The following is an 18,298-nucleotide window of genomic DNA, read 5'->3' on the forward strand; positions in this document are numbered from 1 at the left end:
AGACCAAGTTATTCTGAAAAACTTCTCTAAAACGTCTGCTACTAGCTGTCTCCTTTCTTGAAAATTTACTACTCACTCCCTGTTACTAGGGAAATTACGTCATTAGTTACCTTCAAAATCAAGACAAGTTCTCAGTGGGTTGGAGGGGGAGGAGATAGTCTTTCTTCACACAGTGAATGGAAAGGGGGGGTCTGGTCTATCTTGATAGTCTGTACATATCTGCACTCAGCTTTCTCTGTACACTGCACTAAGAGGATTCTACAAAATCTTACAGCTTTAGCTAGCAATGCAAGAAAAGTCTACTATGTACTTGTATATACTTCTGACTAGCTGCTTGTGTTATTTCTGATGGGATGTGATGCATCTTAGCTTATTGTGCTCATGTTTCTTCTTCTTGTTCTTTGTCAGGGATCTTTTTAGCTGCATTATAACCTGGATTTGCAGTCCTGTGTTCCTGGATCTCCTATAGTATGGTCACTTGCACTTTTCTGAGCTATTTTGATTGCTATTTTACAGTTACTTCTGGCAGAATTACATGCAAAAAGTAATGGAAGGGGGGGTGTAGACTTCTCTCTATCGTACATGCCCCCTGCCTCAGGCTATTAGCAGAAGAAAAACTGATAGGACACCATTTACATTGACCAATGATTACTCAATCATCAATCTCCTTCTATCTGCGACTTTTTTAACAGATAAAGTTTAACCTCATCTGTGGGGAGCATCTACAAATAGTCAGGGAGATTTTCCAGGCTACATAAGAAGAATCTTTATTTTTCCCCAAAAACAACACTATTTCTGTTCATGGGTTGTGCATGATATTGCACCATATTACTCACTGAAACAAATGGAGCTGAGCTGCAATACCAGACCAAGCCCATTGACAAGAGTGGCGCTGTTTCGAGAGAGAGGATAAAAAAAAAAAAAAAAAAAAGCAGATTCTTTTTACGAATCCTGAACAACCCTCTTGAACTAACAACATAATAGTAAACCTAGGGCACTGGCTAATGTAAGACGAATGAGTATTGGGAAAGGACTTAATATATGTTGGTTGTCCAAGACCAATCTAAATCGGGTTAATTATACAATTATATAACTATGCGGGGGACGGATCGTACGAGGATAAAGCGTTCCCTGTAGAAGCTCGAGATAAATATGGGCCAGGCAACAGCTCAAAGGCCTTTTTAGATTAGAATGGGAGAAGTTAGATTAGTGGTCGGATATATTAGCACTATAAAACCATCTGTCCTGCGCAGAATTGATTTTATTTTAATTGTCTCTTAAGATCTAGCAGGTCGAAGGCTCCACTCTCTTCTTTAAGAAACCTTAAGGTGCTAGTACAATTGATTTTGGTTTATGCCAGGGGTAGACAAGATGAAGCAGAATTCAGAAGCCGGTCAGAGATGTCTAAGATAGACCTTTCAAGGGACCGACAAAGGGTTGTGGACCAGACAGATCTACAGAGTCAGGTTCAAACAAGTCAGAGCAGCGTAATAATCCGGAGCGATTTACTGAACATTAAAATAGAGAAAGTCAAAATATTTATGTACACACACCGATCAGCCAGAACATTAAAACTGCCTGCCTAAAATTGTGCAAGTCGCCAAATCTGTCCTGACCCATTGAGGCATGGACTCCACAGGACCGTCAAGGATGTCCTGTTGTATCTGGTAATAAGACGTTGGTATCAGACCCTAAGGTCCTGTATGGGCCTACGTACACATCGGAAAACAGAGGAATTTGAGTCGGTCTTGTGTTTCAAATTCCTCTCCATGTTCCGGCCCTGGACTGTCTACCGCCGCTTTTACCCTCTGTTTCACCATCAGCAGAGTGTCGCTGTGGGTTCGGTAGGTGGTCATCCACCATGGGGTGCAAATATTCAGGACAGTATTTGGAGGAGATTGAGTTGGTATTCAGCTCACAATAAGCTCACAATCAGCTCAAATTAATCCACGTGAACTAATACTAAATTGTGAGGTGTGGCCTCCATGTATGTGGTCCAGGGCATTACAGATCCTGGACCACACCTGTTAGGCGCTAACTAGAGCATAACAGTAACAACCATAAAACCTACCGTGTTGAGGATACTTTGACCCAATCATCTACCCATTACAACTTCAAGAACAAGAATATACCCCTTGACAGGTGGCACTGTCACCAGATATTCAATGGTATTCACCATACCCATCAGAGGTTTCAATGCTATGTCTTATTGACACGTTATCTGCTTAGCAGGTGAGTTATCAAAAACAAGAACTATCTGGGAAGAATAATTGATTTGGACACAACAGACATTGTGGTACCTACCATCATAGTAGACAATGGCCCCCACCAGTCGGTCTTTCTGCAGCATCGGGAACAGCTCTAAGGCTTTGGATTTGCTGAGGACATAACTAGTTTTCAGGCACTGACTGCCAGCGACAAGATCGTAGGCCTTGATGCCAACCCAGTAGTATGGCATCTGCCACCACCTGCACAACAAAAAGAGCATCAGAAAGGCAGCAAATGGGTTACATTTACAAGCCCAAATTATTTGGCCAAATTAAAGAAGAGCGTGCAAGAATCCTATATCCTATGGGTACATTCACACTACAGTTAGGGTCAGTGTTCTCAGGTTTCCCTTAGCACTCACACCAGAATAGGGCAGCGTGCTACGCCAAGTATAAGTCAACGGGATTCATCAGGATCTATTCCACATATTTATCGTAACTCCTCTAATTAAAGAAGCAATGACACACGAGGGTGAACAGAGCCTAAAATATATGCACATGTTGAGCAGTGTTACGGAATATTAAGGGGTCATTTCTTACTTGTACACTGGCAGCATGATAGGCAAAGGGGCGGATAAATGCGGAGCAATCTCCAGTAGGTTGGCACGTTCATGAAGAGCTTCCTTCACTAGTTTATACTGCAGAGAAATAAAACCGTATGTTCAACTCAAGAAAATTATCATGGAAAAAATACATGTTATATGGACAAGTGTAACGCAATACAGGCTCAATGCATATCACCCTCTATTACAGGTCCTGCCACTGAACGGATTTATCCTATATCCACAGAAGAACCGATCATTAGATGAGATTTGTTGCAATGAAAATTTGTGAGGTTCAGTAACAACCGGAATTATTATACTGTATACTGTAGGTATAGGCCCAGGGAAAGTGAGCAAAAATAACTTGCATCTCCTCTCCTGGGCATCCTCTTCATACCTGGGGTCACTGCCAAGGACTGCAAGGATGTCCAAAATATGGTTATACGAATGGGGCTCTATAGAGCTTTCTGCTCCACTGTGACCCGCACACAGTACAATCTTCTGCACAGTGGCCCCCACACAGTACAATCTGATGCACAGTGGTCCCCACACAGTATAATCTGCTGCACAGTAACCCCCCACACAGTATAATCTGCTGCACAGTGACCCCCACACAGTATAATCTCCTGCACAGTGGTACACACACAGTATAATCTGCTACACAGTGGTCCCCACACAGTATAATCTGCTGCAAAGTAACCCCCCACACAGTATAATCTGCTGCACAGCGGGCCCCACACAGTATAATCTGCTGCACAGTGGTACACACACAGTATAATCTGCTACACAGTGGTCCCCACACAGTATAATCTCCTGCACAGTGGTACACACACAGTATAATCTGCTACACAGTGGTCCCCACACAGTATAATCTGCTGCACAGTGACCCCCACACAGTATAATCTGCTGCACAATGGTACACACACAGTATAATCTGCTACACAGTGGGACCCCACACAGTATAATCTGCTGCACAGTGACCCCCACACAGTATAATCTCCTGCACAGTGGTACACACACAGTATAATCTGCTACACAGTGGTCCCCACACAGTATAATCTGCTGCACAGTGGGCCCCCACACAGTATAATCTGCTGCACGGTGGTCCCCACACAGTATAATCTGTTCCACAGATGGGTGCCCAAAGAGAGGGATCTGTGCCATAGGTTCGCCATCATGGCCATAGACTATAATAAGGTCCACTGAGTTTCTGCCGTTTTTAAGAAAAGTCTCTCAACCACTAGTGTGAAACTAGCTTAAGGCCCTGACTGATCAGAGGCCTAATATATACTCCTTTATCTCTTAAACCCCTAATAACTATATAAATAAGGGGCTTTAAAGCCGGACAATCCCTTTAAATCAAGCAAAAAAAAGCAAATAAACAATGCAAAAAAATAAAACCAAACAGAATGCCTTGCCTATAGACAGAAGTTACAGTTACTAAATCTGCAATTTCTAAGGTCTTGGAGCAATTACTGAATTTCTATATAAACTGCTGTCTTTAGCTTTTGTGGGGGGGGGGGGGCGCTAATACTAGACAATGTGTTTTCTTTCCCCTCGTCCATGTCCGTTTCAGTGCGCTCATTTGTTTCCTAAGTAGCAGGATACAGTACAGTCCTGTGAATCGGAGTGTGTTATCCTGCCCATCAGCAACGCTAGAGAAAAAAACATTACTATCCAAGTTAAATTGATTCATAAAACACACAGCCTTTGGCGGACTTGCAGATGTAGTAAATGAACCAATGAATACCATCAGGGGACAATAAGGCTGTCAGCGCACCTGTCAATAATACAATTAGCCACAATTTAATAAAGATTTAAGACTCCGAGGCCCTTGTTCAATTTGTTACCGAGCTTCCCGGCATGGAGAAACTTCCAGCCTTCCAGTCGTCTTCTAGTGGAGTAGAAGATATTAAATCGAGCATTGAGATAGAAACCCTTGGTAGAGGAAACGGGAGAGGATACTTCTCTCGGCTTAAAGGGATTCTACCACTAAACCACGTCAGAATAGCCTTAAGAAAGGCTATTCGTCTCCTACCTTGCTCAGTCGCCTCCGGCCCGCCGTTCCATAGAATTACTGTTTTTTACCGGTATGCAAATGAGTTCTCTCGCAGCAATGGGTGCGGGACCCAGCGCTCAAACGGCAATGGGGGCGTCCCCATTGCTGCCAGAGAACTGTCTCCAGCGAAGCCTCTATCTCAGCTGCAACCACCTCTTCTGTCTGGGTCAAACTGCAACGCCTGCGCAGTTGGCTCTGCCAGTGAGACTCCAGCAGAGCCGAGTGTGCATGCCGGCCGGCGGCCTTTTTTTTGGGAGGCCGCTCCTGTATTGAACTACAAGAGCAACAGCGGCCTCCCAAAAATGGCCGCCGGCCGACATGCGCAGTCAGCTCTGCTTGTGTCTCACTGGTAGAGCCAACTGTGCAGGCGTCAGAGTTGACCCAGACGGAAGACGACGAGAGAAGGGGAGGATGCAGCTGAAGATGCAGGCGTCACTGGAGCCGTTTGAGCGCTGGGGCCCGCCCCCATTGCTGCGAGAGAACTCATTTGCATACCGGTAAAAAACGGTATTTCTATGGAACAGCGGGCCGGAGGCGACTGAGCAAGGTAGGAGATGAATAGCCTTTCTTAAGGCTATTCCGACGTGGTAATTAGAGAAAAAATGTGTGTTTAGTGGTAGAATCCCTTTAACGTTATTAAAAGGATGAATGTATTTTACGGGCTCTGAGTAGCAATGATCCTGGGATAAACATTGTCAGGAGCTGCGTGGTCCTAGGACAGCTGATCTGTGTGGGTCCCACAAACATAATGTTGCTTCCCTAGTCTAAGAATAGGACAACAATATTTTAAACTGTAAGCAATGCTGGCTTAGTATACTGCCCTATGAGACCGGTGTATTCAGGAGCGCTTGCTCACCTTACATTCTCCTTCGGGCTGACGGATTATAGAACTTTTGAAGGGACGGTTCCCACAATAAACATGGCACAATTGTAGATGTGGTTTACCAGATTTATGACGATTTAGTTCATCTTACGCTGCCTCTTGATACAATACTGAGAGATTACATTGGAGGAAGTGACTGTACGTGTGTCACATGCGCTCTACTGACGACGCTCCAGTGAACTAAGTGACCCCTGACATGGCTGTGACGCCAAGTGGCAACGCTCTCTATAATCCCACCACAAACTTGTGGTTATACGAAATAAAAAAGTATCGTCAAGAGAAATACCAGAAGCAAATGCCAAGATATTCGCTGGGAAAACTTCCATTTACACAGAAAGCTAGGACTAGGGGGATCTATAATGCAGTGTCTGCACTTATTATGTAGACTTATTGGTGGATCAAAGGGACATTCAAGCCCGAAATATCCATCGACTACTGAATCATTGGTCGTCAGGCGACTGGGACACCCCCTCCTACAATTATGAGAATGGCGTAACATGGACCCCAATACTCACAGTCAGGAGACTGACTATGACACCGGTTAGCGCCATAGACATAGAATGGAGTTGTAGGGCAAGTCCTTCACTCTGGCTTTGTTAAAACTCCTCCTAAGGCCCGGTTCACATCTGCGTTGGGGTTACACATTAAAAAGTGGTTACCTTCAGGAAACAAGCCGACCCCATAGACTATAATGGGGTCCGTGTGCTTTGCGCACAAAACATTCGAAGAGAAAAGTATGGCTTGCTGGACTTTTCTTTCCGCATGTTTCGAGCAGAAACCACATGGACCCCATTATAGGGGTCCACGGGTTTACCAGGTAACAGCTATTTAAAGGGGTATTCCCATGCAGGGCCTAACCGAGGTGATCCGGTGTAGAGGAATGGGGTCCCAGCACGCGCACCCTCACCATTTATTACCTCTCTAGCAGATATATAACACATTCTCCACCTTTCAAGGGCTATTCCAGCTACTGTATAGGTAATAAATATTAGATGAGGATCTGACCATTAGAACTGGGAACCCCACTGCCCATGAGAGTCAGACCCCAGCAAGAAGCTGTGCCTGTGTACAGCCAAGTGTAAAAGAAAATCTGCAAAAATGGTCAGCAGGTGTATATTTGTGTTGGCATTAGAAATCCTCTTAGAGTTCTTAACATTCATATTATAGAAACTAATTCGCATAAAACCTTTTTAAAAGGAGTTTCTAGGGAAATAGCCTATTTCTTCTTTCCCGTAACAGTGCCCCTCTGGTCCATGGGCTGTGCCTGGTATTGCAGCTCCTTCTCATTCATCTGAATAAGCCTGACTTGCAACACCAGATGCAGTGGTGCACAAGAGTTGGCCATAGCTGTACATAATAGGCAATAGCTTGTCACCTTGTGCATTACTAAGAAAAACTTTGAAAACCCCCTTTAATTCTGGGACAAAGTTATAACAGGAGCAGGAAAGTTTAATAACTATAGACGGTATGTACACTTGTAAAAGTTTGCAGGTACTTTAAGTTCAAGGCAAACCAACTATATATGAAAATCAATCTGCACAGAGAACAACATTTCTTTGCATATTTGCATTTTTAACACGCCTGCGGTCTCGTGGAGGGTTTGTTTGGTCCAAGTGAAATGAAACATCATCTATAAATGTCAAGGCACAATGCTCCCAGTCACCTATTTATTACACAGAATAGCAAATTATTAGATCCCGGGATCAATATCTTGTTAATGAGACACAAACGTGATTGTACAACATGGGCCGTGAACGTTACCTGCTCCACGTCCAGCCTCATGATGGCCTTCTGGAGATAGCGAACCCCGCCATGGATGAGCTTGGTGCTTCGGCTGCTGGTCCCAGAGGAAAAGTCATCTCTTTCCACAAGTGCAGTTTTAAGACCTGTCATGGGGTACAAACAGGGATTGAGTTACAAAGTTGTCTTTATGACCTACTATTATGTAGCTAAAGACAAAGCAATTCGATCAATGTCATGTCACCGCTCTTCTCTAATATGGGTGGCCAACTTGTGGTGCATGTACTCCAAGGAGCACCCACACTGACCTGCACAGTTCTTGGTCACAGCCTTGGGATAATTTATTAAAATGGGGGCCACTTGGTGTAGAAACACTCAGGAACTTTGTTCTAGAGGAAGTAGGACTCAGCAGACCAGTGGCAATGCAACCCAACAAGCCCTACAATGGTGGTTTCTCCAATGGTACTGAATCGAAAACCAAGAAAGCCAATGGCTATGGTTGAACTTGAGATGGTGGTCCAGGGTATCTGCTTTCTGCAGCATCTTGACCTGGTTGCCAATGTTTTGGAAGCAATACATCTGTGGTACCAAAGTCACATGCAGCTATGGGTGAAGGATGTGGCTAATGCTCAGTACTGTCTCAATTCACCAAGTCCTAGTCCTGGACTTGGAAGAACAGCTCTGAATAGATGAGTAGCCATTTTGACTAAGGGTACGGTACAAAAAAGCTAAGGCCAATGATTAGTATCAGTGGCCACCTGGGTATATAGGTGTCACTACTGCCCCCAAGTAGACCCCAGAAGGATCAGAGTACAGAGGAGTAAAAGTGGTAAGATTTAGAACCTATAAAAATGACTAAGTGTGCTACAAATATTGGGTCGAGTTTGCAGCAGAACGCACACCGTGATGCATTCACATACATGGGGACTTTCAATAGGACCTTATCTATAATTATCCATGTCATATCCAGAATGGATCGGAAGCCCCCATAGATGTGAATGCATTATAAGAGTGTCATCCGAGTGCATTCTGCTGCAAACTCAACCCCGAATTTGTAGCACACTCGGTCATGTGCATGGGTGTTAAAAAACTTACCACTTTTATATCTCTCTACTCTGATCCTCCTGGGGCCACTTATGCTCGGAGCCTTATGGTGCCTTTTTCTTATACTATCACTTTCCCTGTTGTCATCACATCATTACATATCTCAGAAACCCCTTTAAAAAGCCTAGTATCCAATGGGGAAGAAAAAGTGCCCCATGAAAACCAAGGCCTAAGGTAGAACAGTGTCCATAAATGTTCTTGTCTATTCCATACCTCTAGTGACGGCATCTAAAGCACAACCACAACCCGTGGCTCCTCCACCGATGACCAGAACATCAAACTCTTTCGTGTTTTCCAGGGTAAGAAGTTGCGCTTCCCTAGATGGCAGTTCATTCTGATTTGCTGATCTGACCAGCTCGGCCGCTTGCACATAAGTTAGATTTGCCTGGAAGATGCACAAAAAGGACCATTAAGTGAAGAAATGTAAATACAGATGCAACATACACATAACCAAGACGAAGGTTTAGACCTGACATTAATAGTCCAGGGAAGCCTGCACAAGCCGGGCATGAGTCCCATCTATGTACGTGGATGAATTTGTCCATATTACCCTTAAAGGGGCTATCTACATTGGACAAACCCTTATTTGATAGAGGACTTCAACTCCAGCAATTAGATTTTATGCTCATTTTTTACATGTTTTCCACTTTTTTAAATGACTTTAGTATGGTAGAAGTGAGACGCACAGGGTTAACCGTACATACAGCACATGCTCACATCGATCAATTCAGGATATAGTTTTTCTTTAAAGCACAATGACACCAACTCCAGCAGCCATGACGCCTGACCCTAAGGCAAGGACAGGGACTCTGATGACCTCCTGTCACCTGCACCCACTATCCCCTGCCCTCTGCTTGACAAGTGAAGTGATGCGGCTGCCTAACCTCGGCTTGAGCCTAAACTGACCCCTAAATGTCTCATTCGTACAAGTCACGGGAAGAGGGGAAAGGAAATAAAAACCGAAAGAGAGAAGAATGACTGAAAGACTGACAAAAGCCAAATGGAAGAAGCAATAGATAAGTAACAAAGAAATCGTATCTAGAGGGCTCAACTACAGCTCGATATAGGGGGCTCAGGTCATCCTAAACACAAAGTAGAAAGATTTTGTAGAGAATAATATATATATATATACCGTATATGCTCGAGTATAAGCCGTATATACTCGAGTATAAGCCAACTTTTTCAGCACATTTTTCATGATGAAAAAGCTCTCCTCGGCTTATACTCGAGTCAATAAGCTTTCCCAGTTTTTTGTGGTATTTTGGACCAGTCACAGGTCATTCCTTTTTAGGTTAGTCTTAGTTTAACAGCTATAACATTTATTTGTTGGGCTATTAATGTGGTTTTTGTTCATTTTTAGGCTTATATTTTGTAAAACAAGTAAATTCATTTTATTGTGGCACCATAAAATAATTTAAATTTTATTGTTCAAACCCCTCATTGTCTGATTTTGGTATATTCCATGTCTAATTTCAGATACTAAGCTCTATCAGCTCGAACCAGTCTGGCCATTCTCCTCTGACCTCTGGCATCAACAACGCATTTCCGCCCACAGAACTGCCGCTCACTGGATGTTTTTTCTTTTTCGGACCATTCTCTGTAAACCCTAGAGATGGTTGTGCGTGAAAATCCCAGTAGATCAGCAGTTTCTGAAATACTCAGACCAGCCCTTCTGGCACCAACAACCATGCCACGTTCACAGTCACTCAAATCACCTTTCTTCCCCATACTGATGCTCGGTTTGAACTGCAAGAGATTGTCTTGACCATGTCTACATGCCTAAATGCACTGAGTTGCCGCCATGTGATTGGCTGATTAGAAATTAAGTGTTAACGAGCAGTTGGATAGGTGTCCCTAATAAAGTGGCCGGTGAGTGTATATTTTTATTTTTCGGGCATTTATTTTTCCTTTTTTACATATAATTGGACCAGGCAATAACCCAAGCTACCAATATTGCAGAGCAAAGCTTCTAAGTGAGTATGCTGAGAATGCCAAGACTGGCTCTTCTGTTGATAAAATGGCATAAAATAACAAGTTCTAGCGACACTAGCCTATCTATCTGCAGGGCTGGGGTGATATGCTGGTTCTGGTGACACTAACCTATCTATCTGCAGGACTGGGGTGATATACTGGTTCTGGTGACACTAACCTATCTATCTGCAGGGCTGGGGTGATATGCTGGTTCTGGTGACACTAACCTATCTATCTGCAGGGCTGGGGTGATATGCTGGTTCTGGTGACACTAACCTATCTATCTGCAGGGCTGGGGTGATATGCTGGTTCTGGTGACAGTAACCTATCTATCTGCAGGGCTGGGGTGATATGCTGGTTCAGGTGACAGTAACCTATCTAACTGCAGGGCTGGGGTGATATGCTGGTTCTGGTGACAGTAACCTATCTATCTGCAGGGCTGGGGTAATCTGCTGGTGACAGTAACCTATCTATCTGCAGGGTTGGGATGAAATGCTTAGGCAAGTAAGTAATTTGGATATGAAGTATTAAAACTATACAAATGAATACATTTTCCATTCCATTTTGGAATTTTTTGTAGTTTGTTTTTTTCTTTACACTTAATGAATTCACCGGTTTCCAGTCAAAAGCCAAAAATCTACAAAAGTGAACTTATGAAAGTAAATGTTTGATAAACCTAACATTAAAGATTTCCTAATCTCAGGGAAACATTTTTAATTCATTTCGCATGCAACCCTCATTTTAAATGATTAGATCAATTTTCCCCGTGCTCGGGCCCCATTAGAATTGCAAATTTTTTCCCAGCCTTCCTAGACATTTGCAACTTATGGTGTAACAGCAAACAAGATCTAATAATTAGTGTCTATTTCGGAAAGAAGTGAATATTTAAAGCCTACGGGCAATTAACAAGCAGGTTGTCCTGTAATCACTACCAGTATTAATTTGAGTGTAGCGCTGAATTTCATGCAAATGACTCTCTTAAACACCGACTGCTTTCACTCTCGGCGGCGGCGGCGAGATCCCGCTAATGGAAGAGTTAATATATGTAGCTATTTTATTGAAATTTATTTATTAGCTTTGAGGCGGGACCTACTTTATTCAAGAACTCTGTTTTATTCATTGCGTTTTAATATGGAAATTATTTTCTCGTCGTAAAATTAGTTCAGTCTAAACACCCAGATAAAGGAGCGCGGCGTAAATCACGCTTAATCTAAAGTATTAAATGCAATTAACATTACTCATGGCGTACGGGAGGCGAAAAGCAAGGCGAAGCTGTGAGGAGGAGAAGTCGGAGAAGTTTGGAGCAACTACTAGTGACGGCGTGTCCTGTCGGAAGGGGCCAGCACGAGGGCGTGAAGATTTATGCAAAGTAGAAAGCCATAGGCTTATTACTCCATGTGCTATTACTAATCCTGCAATAACAGTAAGCAAGCGGCCATTTTCTTGTGGCCTGTGGGCATGCGTACTCGGCTGCCCAAGGCCTAGAAGTTTGACCGCCATCGCCGGAAGAAGACGCAGAGAGAGGGCGTTCCAGAAGAAGATGGAGGCGGTGCTGGAGAGTTCTGTCGCAGCACTGGGGACGCCCCTAGTGCTGCGAGAGATCTTATTTGCATACCGATGAAAACTGGGATTTATACTAAACGGTGGCGCAAAGAAGACATCTAAAGGTAGGAGAAGAATAGCCCTTCTTAAGGCTGTTCCTACGTGTCAACCTTGTCTTTCAGGTTCCCTTGAGGACCCAAATGTTGGAAACTTGAATACTATTATGTACCTAGCGCCAATTTGACTTTTTTGGTTTGGTTTTTATTATATCAGCACTAAGCCTGGCTTCATGTGGTTGAATTCAGTCCCTATAATATCGAGCAAACAGTCAGATGTAGGTCCAGGACTGAACACAGTCAGTAGACCAAACCACCAACTCATACTCGTCTCTATTTCCATAGTCCGACTCCTTCATATATGGCTGACAACCATGGTCAGAAGGAAGCAGCAAAGATCTTCTAATTCATTAAAAAGCTAATGATTGAATATGAATTGAATATGAATTGACATTGAATATGTAACCAGCTATACATCTAATAATAATAATAATAATAATAATAATAATATTATACTTAACAAAAAAGTGTGAAACAACTGAAAATCTGTCTTATATTCTAGGTTCTTCATAGTAGCCACCTTTTACTTTGATTCCTGCTTTTCACACTCTTGGCATTCTCTTAATGAGCTTCAAGAGGTAGTCACCTGAAATGGTCTTCCAACAGTCTTGAAGGAGTTCCCAGAGATGCTTAGCACTTGTCGCTTTTGCCTTCACTCTGCGGTCCAGCTCACCCCAAACCATCTTGATAGGGTTCAGGTCTGGTGACGGTGGAGGCCAGGTCATCTGGTGTAGCCCCCCATCACTCTGCTTCTTGATCAAATAGCCCTTACACAGCCTGGAGGTGTTTGGGGTCAATAAAGAAGTTTTTCTAATTCCAGCCAAAACAGGCGACAACCGACTCCACTGCCCTGCCTCCACCACATCTCACCGCTTTGGTCTTCTACAAGATAGCTCATCCATATTTTAGGCGTCAAGTGATCAAAGCAACAGCAGCTTTACAGGCCAATGACCTCACATTTATTTATCACATGGTCTAATATAACTACAGAAAATTCCTTTAAAATTGATAGCCTTAACTTGATGATGGCAGAACTGGGCAGGGAGGTTGTTCCAGCCGCCATCTTGGAGAACTAAGCACAGATCTTCTGTGGATGTAGGCTTGCTCCAATCCGTCTCTCTTTAGGTCAACCCAGACATACTGGATGATGTTGAGATCGGGGCTATATCTGTGGGGGCCATATCATCCCGTCCAGGACTCCACCTCCAAAGGGCAAAGGTCACTCACGCCAAATATTGATGGCTTGTACCTTTCTCTTTTCTTCATTTTATTATCCTTTCTAATTCGGAACACATTCTTACTTTGCAGCATGTTTTTCCAAGCCTGCCTAAAACTTTTGCACAACATGTACAATGTACAATACATGTACATGTGCATGTACAATACATAGCCTTTTCAAAACAGTCAAGATTCGGACCTCCACTGCCCTAAAATCGAAGCCTCACCGACGTCCTCCAGAAACCTCTTCCTCAATAAGAGCAGACACAAGTCAGGAAACCGGAACTGAATTTGCAGCTTTATCTCTTTCACATAATTGCGCCTGATCCTCCCGTCTTCACAGCAAATCATGACAGATTAAGTCACTTATACAGAGGGATTTTCATCGGCATTCTAAGATGTGACAACAAAACCGAGCACGCTTGAAAGGTTCTTTGAAGATCTGCACAAGGAGCTGATTTCAGCCACATATGAAAAACATAATTGCTAAGAATACATTCAGGAATAAGAAATAATTGAAGAGCTTCATTTTTTTTTTTTCTTATCCAGATTTAAGCACCTTGTAAAACTCGACAAAAGTCTTTTCACTGATGAACCAACATGGCAGATTAGCCAATTAGAAGACCTAATTAAAAGAACTTAATCATCTCGCAATAGTAAAACCACTTATCGCAGCATTAGTCGGAGTAAATCCCAGTATGACTTTCCCCGCGCAACTTCTGTCATTTGATTAAAACAAACTACTTCATTATCGCCCCCTATTCTTGATATTATAATCCAAGTGGCACTTCCTGTGATGGAATAAGTGTATTTCCCTTCCTCACAATTATTTAGATCAATACAATTAACAATAAAAGGAGAATACAATGCCGCATCAAAGCGCCGGCCCAATCAATAACGGCCAATTACAGGAACGTGCTCAGCCGGCTAATGCCGCCTGCTTACAAAGCCGAAGGTTTCCCTTTAATTAAAGGAACGTCGCGCGAGGCAAGCATAGCTCCGGTGCTGGAATAGAGCGGCAAGTATACTTGTATCGCTTCAGAATTCTTAGAAGGAGTCAAAACTTTCCAAGGTTTAATAAATATCGGAATATACTTTATGAAGGGATTTTGGATTCTTTCCATGAAATGCTGGGCAGGAAGGTTGTTCCCGCCGCCATCTTGGAGACCTAAGCACAGGTCTTTAGTGGATGTAGACTTGGTCCAATCTGTCTGTCTCTTCATGTCACCCAAGACAGACTGGACACTCTGTGTCCGCTACTTCTGTACGTATTGCCTTGTTTTGCTCACTGGCTTCCCACCAAGGATGTAGAGTTGATCGGCCAAACCACAGACTACGACTCCCGATCAGATTCCTTCATGGCATTATATTTTGCATAAAGCTATAGTACAGGCAATAACAAGAAACATGATATCTCAGAGAAAAATGCTTCTCTCTGCACTCCCCTGCCAAACTGACTCTCACTCTGAAAATCTCTGCCATGCGTGTCTTGAGAAAGTCTGCAGATTACGTCACTCAGATTACACATGCCAATAGAAGTCTATGGAGAGGGGGTGGAGAACAAGTACAGGAAATAGGGCGGGTTCACACCTCCGCTTTGCGGGTTTCCATCTTCAAGTGAATGGGTTTGAAAATGGACTGCCGGGTTTCCGTCTCCTGTCCAGTTTCTCGGGCAGAAGACGGAAACCTGCAAAGCGGAGACCGGGACGCAGGTGTGAGCCCGCCCTTACGCATGCCAATAGTAGTCTATGGAGAGGGGGTGGAGGACAAGTACAGGAGATAGTAACATAGGCTTAATCTGATGCTAGAGCTAAAGAGAATCTTTCACAACCAAAACACTTTATTCACATTGGTACAATCGACACCTCTTTAAATACGCACTGCATGTTTGTTTGGCGATTGTATTTTTACGCCTCTATTGTAAAGTGTCCCATACTTCTGTAGTTTCACTCTGGCTACTAAGCCTAATAACAAACTGATAGTTCCTGTTTTGTAGAGATCACTTTTAAGCAGTCATCTCATTATCATTACAATGACCGTTAACAACTAGATAACATAGGATCCGACATTCACAGTTCACCTCCTCCCCCTCCCTGCACAACGAGCTCTACAAAGGTCACAAAGCATGCCCACAACTCTCTCCCATAGTAGTCAATAATGAGTCGTCTCCAGACTAAAGGTTCCTGTGCTTGATATGACTGCTGTAAAGTATATCTCTGAATGCTGTAAACAGCAGATCACGTGAGATGACGTCACCAGAACCATGCACAGGAAAAAAGGAAATCTATAACCAGAAAATAAGTACACAAAAAAAAAAAACATACATTCCCTTTAAGTCACTGACTTTTTGACATTTTTAGACATTACCTTTTTCTTTGTATCAGTCAAATGGGAGAGACCAAATACGGTTGCCACAGCCCCTCCTCCGAAGACGAGCGTCCCTTGAATTACCTTCCGGAAAGCCATTTCCTTTCACTAAAAATAAAAAATACACAAAAATACACGTGATCAATATCTGACAATGAAAAAGTAATATTACTTAGTAAAGTACTGCGGAATATGTTGGCACTATATGACACGGTCACTGCCTATATAGGGCTCTCAGGCTACGCTCCCATATAGGCCTCACAGTCTACGCTCCCATATAGGCCTCACAGTCTACGCTCCCATATAGGCCTCACAGTCTACGCTCCCATATAGGCCTCACAGTCTACGCTCCCATATAGGCCTCACAGTCTACGCTCCCATATAGGCCTCACAGTCTACGCTCCCTTATAGGGCTCACAGTCTACGCTCTCATATAGGGCTCACAGTCTACGCCCCATATAGGCCTCACAGTCTACGCTCCCATATAGGCCTCACAGTCTACGCCCCATATAGGCCTCACAGTCTACGCTCCCATATAGGCCTCACAGTCTACGCTCCCATATAGGCCTCACAGTCTATGCTCCCATATAGGCCTCACAGTCTACGCTCCCATATAGGCCTCACAGTCTACGCTCTCATATAGGGCTCACAGTCTACGCCCCATATAGGCCTCACAGTCTACGCTCCCATATAGGCCTCACAGTCTACGCCCCATATAGGCCTCACAGTCTACGCTCCCATATAGGCCTCACAGTCTACGCTCCCATATAGGCCTCACAGTCTACGCTCCCATATAGGCCTCACAGTCTACGCTCCCATATAGGCCTCACAGTCTACGCTCCCATATAGGCCTCACAGTCTACGCTCCCATATAGGCCTCACAGTCTACGCTCCCATATAGGCCTCACAGTCTACGCTCCCATATAGGCCTCACAGTCTACGCTCCCATATAGGCCTCACAGTCTACGCTCCCATATAGGCCTCACAGTCTACGCTCCCATATAGGCCTCACAGTCTACGCTCCCATATAGGCCTCACAGTCTACGCTCCCATATAGGCCTCACAGTCTACGCTCCCATATAGGCCTCACAGTCTACGCTCCCATATAGGCCTCACAGTCTACGCTCCCATATAGGCCTCACAGTCTACGCCCCATATAGGCCTCACAGTCTATGCTCCCATATAGGCCTCACAGTCTATGCTCCCATATAGGCCTCACAGTCTACGCTCCCATATAGGCCTCACAGTCTACGCTCCCATATAGGCCTCACAGTCTACGCCAATGGGGCCAGAAGGAGAGACCATATTGTGCTAAAACCTTTGCACAGTCCTCTGGTGCACTGGTAAGCTTGGATAGTTAGAAGGAAACAACTCCAGGCTCAGACTACAGAGGGGTTGTTTGTAGTCAGAAACCATAGTAACGGATAGGTCTGCCTTGGAGCTGTAGACACAGAACGGTAGGATTAATTCTATTTTAGAATATTTGCAACTTTTTGTATTTTAGATGCTTCGAGGTAATAAAAAAAACAGAGATGAGAGGTGAAGGAAGGCCTCGCCGCCTGGCACGGGGTATATAAACAGCCAGCGATCTCCATTAGAAGTCCGCTCTGTTTTACTTTACTACTAATATTTCCCCTTTAAGGAAACTCAAGCTTGCGACTGCCAAGGGCAACAAGTTCATCTACGTATTTTCAGGTTATGCTCCGAGAACGAAACGCTTTTATAGATTATGGAGATTTATTAGCCGGGTTCTCCAGCCAAATGACATGTTGGGCCGAAGCAAAAACACTGAGCAAACACTGAGCTATTTATGTATGTGGCGGAGCTCGCCGCCGAACACAGGACAGCTTCACGGCTCAACCTCATGTTCCACTTGCTACTGTACCAGATTTTGGACAGGTTGATTTTGGAAATGAAAGACGTCATAGCGGTGAAAACTCTGGGAATTTGAAGAGCTATTCCAGGAGGCACAAGTGTAAAATTGTTACAATTTGAAAAATTTATGTTCCCCCATAATTGAGAGTACTGCAACATTGTTTCAAGCACCTACGGTATATCCATGAACCTATGGCACTCTTATCATGAGTTTCTGGTTAATGAATAGAATGCTAAACTGACAGTGAAGACTGACACATACAAAATGAAAGTAGTAGAGGCTTGGGTGCCTGTAAAACTGGACGGCGATCCCCTTTGGCTGCCTATTAAAGGGATTCTACCATTAAAACCTTTTTTTTGTGGCTGACGTTGGAATAGCCTTTAGAAAGGCTATTCGTCTCTTACCTTTAGACGTGGTCTCCGCTGCGCCGTTCCTTAGAAATACCAATTTTTACCGGGATGCAAATGAGTTCTCCCGCAGTGATGGGGCGGGCCCCAGCGCTCAAACAGCAATGGAGGCGTCCCCACCGCTGCCAGAGAAGTGTCTCCAAGCGCCACCTCCTTCTTCGTCCGCCGCGTCAACTTCAATGTCTTCTTCCGGCGCAGGCTCGTAA

At 44.0% G+C, this 18,298-nt stretch overlaps 1 protein-coding gene across 2 annotated transcripts in view; it reads right to left on the reverse strand.

Moving 5' to 3' along the window:
- Window positions 1-18,298, reverse strand: part of GPD2 (glycerol-3-phosphate dehydrogenase 2) — a 135,944-nt gene that overhangs the window by 103,883 nt on the left and 13,763 nt on the right. For both annotated transcript variants that reach the window (XM_075284482.1, XM_075284483.1), the window contains exons 2-6: window positions 15,810-15,917; window positions 8,809-8,980; window positions 7,513-7,637; window positions 2,808-2,905; window positions 2,305-2,468 (exon numbers count right to left, since the gene is read on the reverse strand). In XM_075284482.1, the coding sequence (XP_075140583.1) occupies window positions 2,305-2,468; window positions 2,808-2,905; window positions 7,513-7,637; window positions 8,809-8,980; window positions 15,810-15,908 (658 nt within the window). In that variant the 5' untranslated portion in view covers window positions 15,909-15,917. The remainder of the gene's footprint in view (window positions 1-2,304; window positions 2,469-2,807; window positions 2,906-7,512; window positions 7,638-8,808; window positions 8,981-15,809; window positions 15,918-18,298) is intronic.

Source organism: Leptodactylus fuscus, chromosome 8 (genome assembly GCF_031893055.1).
Source record: "Leptodactylus fuscus isolate aLepFus1 chromosome 8, aLepFus1.hap2, whole genome shotgun sequence".
In the NCBI taxonomy this organism is placed as follows: domain Eukaryota; kingdom Metazoa; phylum Chordata; class Amphibia; order Anura; family Leptodactylidae; genus Leptodactylus; species Leptodactylus fuscus.